The sequence below is a fragment of the Nelumbo lutea genome, chromosome 6, assembly GCF_056320005.1.
Source record: "Nelumbo lutea isolate HS-2025 chromosome 6, American lotus-T2T, whole genome shotgun sequence".
Lineage (NCBI taxonomy): Eukaryota > Viridiplantae > Streptophyta > Magnoliopsida > Proteales > Nelumbonaceae > Nelumbo > Nelumbo lutea.
In genome coordinates this window covers 31,650,684-31,658,351 of record NC_142689.1, presented here as the reverse complement: position 1 = coordinate 31,658,351, position 7,668 = coordinate 31,650,684, and the positions used below count along the sequence as shown (strand labels likewise).

At 36.7% G+C, this 7,668-nt stretch overlaps 1 protein-coding gene across 1 annotated transcript; it reads right to left on the bottom strand.

Moving 5' to 3' along the window:
• Window positions 1-184: 184 nt before the first annotated feature.
• Window positions 185-4,991, bottom strand: LOC148848354 (Hyaluronan / mRNA binding family). The gene is made up of 7 exons (XM_088952285.1): window positions 4,249-4,991; window positions 3,064-3,361; window positions 2,876-2,941; window positions 2,590-2,716; window positions 1,654-1,812; window positions 1,495-1,551; window positions 185-559 (listed from the first exon to the last, which is right to left on the bottom strand). Exons 1-7 carry the CDS (start codon window positions 4,430-4,432, stop codon window positions 374-376), a joined length of 1,077 nt encoding a protein of 358 aa, XP_088808411.1. The 5' UTR covers window positions 4,433-4,991; the 3' UTR covers window positions 185-373.
• Window positions 4,992-7,668: the final 2,677 nt, after the last annotated feature.

Below are 7,668 nucleotides of genomic sequence, written 5' to 3'. Positions count from 1 at the left end.
GAGCGTAATCAACTTTCAACATCCCCTTATGACTGACCATTTCGGAACGCCTTAGACCGACCGACCACCGGAGCTCATAGCAAGAGATGACATCTCATTTTCTCCTCGCCAATACCCAATTTGCGCTAGATATCAAAAGTTGGGGGCATCAAGAATTCCAAATCATCATATGAAGAAAAGTAGATAACACAGTAAATGAACTCGTTAAAACACCTAAAATTTACAATTAAAAAAACGTTCAAGGAATCTTTTCGTACAGCAAAAACTCGTTATTCCTGTTATACTGTGTCACTCACCAACTCCTCGTAGATCAAAACAGAAGACCCCAAAACAAAGGCAGATAGAGACTGAATGGAATGTAGAGAATAAAAAATCACTTTCCGCCTAAGGTTGGGAATTGCCCGGGATCTCCAATTGAAGGAGCCATTACATTGCTCGTCATGTTGCCTCCACCAAATCCACCTTTAGACCCTCGTCCACCACGGCCACGGCCTCGGCCTCCAGGATTATAGTACTTCTCCCCTTCCGCGGGCTTAAGGAATTCATTTATGCTCACAGACTGCATCAACAAATTTGAGTAATAAGTCCATCAATATGATAAAGAGGATTGAATCTTTTGCGATAGTATACTCTTAGATAACTTCAACAAGATAAAAGTCGCATTTTAACAGGTCAATTAGAACCCATAACTCAAGATTCAAATGCTTGAGAAACATCTAGCAATAATCCATTAGACGGGTTGAATTTCGTCTCTCCCATGTAAAGGGATATCTTAGTATTCAAAAAACCCTAAATTTTCTGATGCACTCCGTGATAACTATCTTATCTAAATGGAAAAAAGGAATTAATAAAATCTTGTGAATCAGAAGTTCAAAACCTAGAACAGTCAGACTAGTATGATCAAATCCTACAACACATACTATTACATGGTATAGCCAATCCCTATTAGAGAGCGGATTAGCTGTAACTTGATAGCAGTTTTACATGCTGTGGGACCAACCATTTTGCACCACAACCATAGATACAAGAGATTGAGTAATTGTGGACCATATGCACTTTATGGCTAGCATGGCCCATATGATCCAACATCCCGTAAAACAGTTATCAAATACAGCAAATCCATTCTCATTAAATTGATAACCAACCTATAATAATGAAATGTACGTAATGAAAAATAAGATTAAAAAGAGTAACAGTAGCCGAGAATCTGGGCCCCTTGGACTTTATTCAGCAACTCGAGGGAGTTCATTAATGCCCCAAATATACTGTTAACCTAAAATTGTTGTACCCCAAAAAACACTGTCAACCTAATATTCAGCAACTTGAGGGACTTCATTAATGCCCCCCCTGGAGAATGAACCAGAGGCTAGTTTCAAGTAAGCCATATTAAGCTGGACAAATCAACTTTATCTAAGATAAAAATTTGACCACAACTCCTCAAGCACATTAGAAAAGAAGAAGAATACAGAAGTAACAATATAGAAACGGGTTTACCTTTTTGGCTCTCTCCTCTTTGTCAGTATTATCCTTCCTTTTGTCCTTATCCGAGCCCTAAAATGAAATCAAGTGACAAACAAATTAATACATTAGCTTTCAACCTGGTTATATTTTAAGAGTGGAACAAAACATATAAGTGGTTGTAGAAGGCTTCACCAATTTAATGAAGACATCATCATTTCCTTTTTTGTTTGCAAGTTGCTGCATGGATTCAAAATCTTTGTCGAGATTAACCTTTCGCTCCTCAGTCTTCAGTGCTTGCAAAGCCTTGCGCTTCTCTTCCAGTACCTTCTCGTATTCGTCAAGTGTCATCTCCTATCAGCAAAAAACAAAGATCATGATTACCTATTATACCATGCAAAATGAACAAGAGGCTAGGTTCACTTAAAAAGAAAGGCAAACCAAGAAACAAGAGAACTATTGATTATAAAAGAAAAATGGATTACTCTCACCTGTTAATATTAAGTGAAAAAAAAAGGCCTATAAACTAATAATGATTAGAAAGGTTCAGTTAACACATTATTCGCTCATTCCCCCTGACCATTTTAAGGGCGGGTTTGAAGAGACCACAAAAAAATAGATGACAGGAATTTGGTAATATCCCAAATAATAACGTACTGTCATGCATGTTTTTCATCAGCAACTGGAGAGTGTTATATTTCAAACACATCATACTATATTAGTTCAGAACACAAGTAAATTACCCAAAACAATTTTTCATATTTCTTATGCCTGTTGGAATTTTGCATTACTTACAAAATATATACATGGAATAATAGACACCAGGCATTTACAAAATGTGCAACACTTGTAGGAAATATTTACCAACTTCAAATCTATAGGCCCTTGTTGAAAAAGAATGTTAACATTTTCAGCACAGGAATATATTTCTGTATCCTAGACTCAAAATTAGTTTGGAGTTGGTTTGTAAGGAAAACCATGCATTATAAAGTAGTTTGGAGTTGGTTTGCAAGGGAAAAAAAAGATATCTACTAATCTAATATGATGATAAAAAATCTGTTGAAAAAGATAACAAAAGTCATCCACCATTCCAACAAAATCAATTTTACTAAGGTAACAGAAATCATTCACCTTATCTTCAGGCTCCTTCTCTTCTGGTTCATTTGTGGGATTCTCCTTGTTGGCATCACCAGCTTCTTCTTCTCCCACTGGCTTCTCAGTTATTGCAGTCTTCTCAATTGAAAGTTCCTCAGTCTCCCTAAATCGGGGAAAATATAAAAGGAAATAAGAGACAATCAACGGAAAAAGGATGAAAACAAGAAAAACGAAAAGTGTAACTCAAACAGGGTGAGGGGATGGCATTACAGAGATATCCAGAACCATGAAAGTAAGCTGATGATGAAATTAAAAGACTTACTGAACAAGTTCATCAGCTTGCCTTCCCCAATTCCCACGACCAGCTCCTTCACGTTTAATCTCATTTCTGCAAGCATGACGACATTTGAAAAACAAATGAGGACAAACACAAAGAAACATCGAGAAGACAAAGATTGCGCATGCTCTACTAATACAGAAATATGTAAAACATGTAAAAGGAATATTCACCCGCGTCCAGTCCCACTACGACGTTCAAATACCCTCCTAGGGCGCTCCCCCTCACCCTCTTCTCCATTACTGAATCCACCTCGCCGACCACCGCGGTAAGGACCCCGTGGTCCACCGTAGGCACGCCTTTCTGAGGATTTTGCAGTATCTCCATCTTCGGGAGCACCATATCCACCAGAGACTCCATTGTTATTAAATGCATTCTCATTATTGGAGTCTCTATTGAATCCACGACCACCACCTCGGCCACGTCCACCACCCCGGCCTCCGCGAGAAGATTCGTTCTTAGACTCCCTTACTACTCAAAAAAAAAAGGAAAATAAGAGAAATAAAACATGTATGCACAGCCACGGATATACAGGTATGCGATATTCATAGAAGAAATTATTTCAACACAATATCAGCATGCTAAATTGCCAACTTCCGATACCAGCTCATTGTGTAAGATAAAGACACAATAATGAAACTTAAAATGGCATTAAGATCTAAGCAAGAAACTGCCTACTTAAACTCTTCCAAGGACATGAAAAGCCTAGCTACTAGTAGAGGACGAAGAGATTGCGCAATAACGAAATACTGGCTCTATAGAACCCAAGGATGAAACCGTGATAAAAAAATTTAAAAAAAAAAAGAACCTAACAGGAGAGCTCAGTATTTTCTGGTTCCAATCACGGAGAACTAAACAACTGGCTCAACTTCTTTGGCCAGAGCTATAAACATTAATATACATATATACAAGTTTACATCTTCGTTTATCCCAGTCGAACAGAAGATAAAAATAAATGATCACTAACATATGAAACAAAATCTAAAAACAATAACCCACAATGAGACGCTTCTGAATCGGACTAGAATAGGTGGATACTGCCTCTAAACCAAGTCAAAGAGAGGAATTAGAATAAATAAGACACCAACGATGAGAACAAATTCTGATGCTGCGACTCTTGTCAGCATAAATAAATACATAATCATCTCCAAGTGTTCTCCCAAAACTCTCCATATAACAATAACAGCCACGCGTTGCTTCCACTCTAATGTGTATCGTACGAACCACGGAAGTAAACAGCAAGGGGAATCCACATAAGACGCCAATAAACCTACTCGATTGAATAAACAAACAGCAAGAAAGAAAAATAGCTTCATATACCACAGACGGCGGTGAGAGGATGAATGAAGAAAAGTTACCAGCCTGAGTTGGTGGGAGGGGCTTGGTGGGCAGCTTAGCCTGCTTGGGCTGCTGGGGGGCGGCGGCTTGCGTCGGAGCTAGGGCTTTTTTCGCGGCCACCTTCTGCTGCTGGGCAGCGATCAGCAGCGACGGGTCGTCGTTGTCATCATCTCCCAACAAGTCAAAAGGGTTAGCGGTTGCCATTATGTCCCGACGGAGAACAACCCCAACTCACAGAGACTGAAACTGCGATAGGAACCGCAAAACCCTAGTTGTTCATCAACTCCATCGATACAGATCCGTAGCAGACAATCACCAAGACCTCGTTTTAGGGTTTTTCTTTTAGAAATGAGGCAGCCAGAAACCCTAGCCGCAATACAGGAAAGAACGATAGAGTAGTGAAAGTGGGGAGCTAAGAAATGAGAGAGAGAATTGATAAAACCTAATCTCAAGCCGCTATTTATCGCTCCCTCTCTCTCCTCCTTGTGGATTTATGTGTGAAATGAAATGCTTCACCTGATATTTTTATCCAATTTTGCCTCCTCTTCTGGGGGGAAATTATGAAGATGCCATTGTACGATTATCCAGATTCCAGAAGAGATCGATCAGAGCCGTTTAATTTTATAGATCGCTTTCTTCAACTGATCATAGCCAGTAGATAAAATCTAAACCGTAAACCGTAGCATTCCGCTGGTGGTTAAATATCAACCTCACGATCAGTAGCATCTCGTTGGGGAAAATGTTTCATATTTGTATCCTGTACTTGGTTTTAAAATGTCAATTCATGTAAATATCACTCCGATTGGGCGTTACTGTTCATTTTATGCATTATAATCCTTTTTCAGTTACTATAATGCCACTTCCACTTCTTTTAAGTTTGGATGTTAAAGTAATATTAGACCCAATGTACAAGTAGGGATGTCAGTGGGTTGGGTTTGGCACGAGTTTGTCTCAACCTCAACCCAACCCTCCAATGTCCAAACCTAAACCTGATCCGTCTTCACCAAAAAAATGTATAATTTTTTTGACCCGATCATCCCATCCAACACTTACCATTTCGATTGTATTTTTGTAAAATATTTTGAAACTCAAAAAGCTATTAATTTAAGTTAGGATTTTGTTTTATATATTTTAACATATCATTTTTTTTTAAGAAGAATAATAACAAGAAAATCAAAATCAACCTGTAAAGAAAACTTAAACTTTAAGACTATTTTAGTTAGAAATCAAAATGTTACAAGAATACTTATGTCTATGTTAGGAGTATCATGTCCGGGTGGACTGGGAGAGCCAAAACCCAAACTTAACCCAGGTTAAAGAATCAAAACCTTAACCTGACCCTATAGGGTCGGTCAAGCCAAATTTACCATTTAGCCCGATTAATTGACATCCCTAAATACTAATTTACATTTTACCCGATGTTTTTAATTACCAACTGTTTAAATAAATAAATGGATGTTGCAATATTGACTAATGAGACAACCGGATCATGACCCAACATTTGATACTAATATCGTAGAAAACAAATCATAAATTTTATACAATTAAAAGATAAAATGTAAAAAAATAAAATAAAAGGTAAATTTTTTAAACTACCCTTATGATTTAGCTAATTGATTAAGTGTATCCTTATTCTTTGAAAATACGCTTTCCCTACTGTTTTTGGCAATTGACTAATATTTCCCTCACTCTTAGCACCAGTTCACATAAAGACAAACAAGACTATTTTACCCTAAAGTCTTCTCCAAATTTTCAAAATAAAACAGGAAAAGGAAAAAAAAAAGTTGGTTCATCAAACCCTGTTGGAGCTCCAAGAATTGGTTGACACTTTAAGAATTTTCAATTGGGTTTCTCAAATCAACTTTTGAAACAATAAAATTCTAAAAAACTTTGTTCCTTTTCGGCCTTCTATTGGATCGAAGAAAAGCGGGTGTTTCAGAGATAGGTAGCCAGATTTTTAAGAAAATAGTTCTGCTTCCAAGGCCGCACCACTCATGGACTTCAATTTCCATTTCCAAATCTCAAGGCCTACATTGCGGGTTTTGTTTATAAGGGAGATCTGTGTGTACGCTTAGCCCCCTTTCAGCAGTGGCAAAATGAGAAAGAGTTCATGATCGTTGCTGAATGGGGGTTTAGCAGAAAATGAAAATCGTAATGCGGGTGTTTCAGAGATATAATTGATAGAAAGCGGCAAACTGAGAAAGAGGTTTTCTATGTATTGAAGGAAAGCGGGTGCTCCAGAGATGGGATTGAAGGAAAGCGGCAAACTGAGAAGGAGGCCTTCTATGGATGAAGGAAAGCAGGTGTTTTAGAGTTAGCTAGATTTTGTAGAAAATAGTTCTGTTTCCAGGGCCGTACCGCTTGTGCACTACAATTTCCATTTCCATATCTTGAGGCCTACGGGTTTTGTTTATAAGGGAGATTTGTTTAAGTTCTCCAGGAACTTATATAGATTGCAGAAAATAGTTTTGTTTTTAAGTTCTCAGGAATGCTGATTTCTATAGTTCCATGGGAATTGGGACGAGGGAGGAGTAATATTAGGTTTTAAAAGAATTTTAAATACCATGTAGTCTTACATATATACGGGTTTAGACAGAATAATAACAGATGTTAACGGTAAGAAAAGTATTAGTTAATTGTTAGAAATAGTAAGGGTAGTATCAGTCAATTTTCAAACAGTAATGGTACATTTAGTCAATTAACTAAATCATAAAAGTAGGTTAAGAAATTTACCCAAAATAAAAATTATGGTTCATTTTCTAGGATATTAATATTATCATTAATAATATATAATTTTCATTACCGCAATGATTAGATCAGCATGTTATGGGTTGGACATGATTCTCATTTTCTTAAATTTTTTGATTATTAATTATACAATTAAAAGATAAAAATGTAAAAAGATAAATTATAGAAGTTTGTGTAAAAATGATATATCAATTATGATAAACGAAAATTATTATTAATGATAGAAAAATTTTAAGAAGATGAAACTTAGATGGGTGATGGGTTAAGGTTTTTTGCAACCCATTACATGCTGATCTAATCATTGGGTCATTGGACATCGGTTGAGTTAAGGATTTTTGCAAATAAATGATTCAGGTTAAACAAACCTATAAACTTAGATGGGTGATGGGTTAAGCTGTTTTAACTAAATCGTATTTGAAACTCAGAATTCGAATTTGAGATTTGACATAATTTGAATAATTCATTAGCAATATCGCTTGAATTGGAATGTCTTGAACATAGGGCTACCAATGGATTGCATCCTGCTAGAATTAGAACCGACTTTACAAGAAATATTAAGAACCTGGAACTAAAACAAACTTGAAAGGGTGTATAATTTTAAACCCAGAACTGAACTGATTAATTCATAAGACAATAAGGTCTAACCCGATGGATCCGATTATAATAAACCTAATGAAAATATTATTGATGAG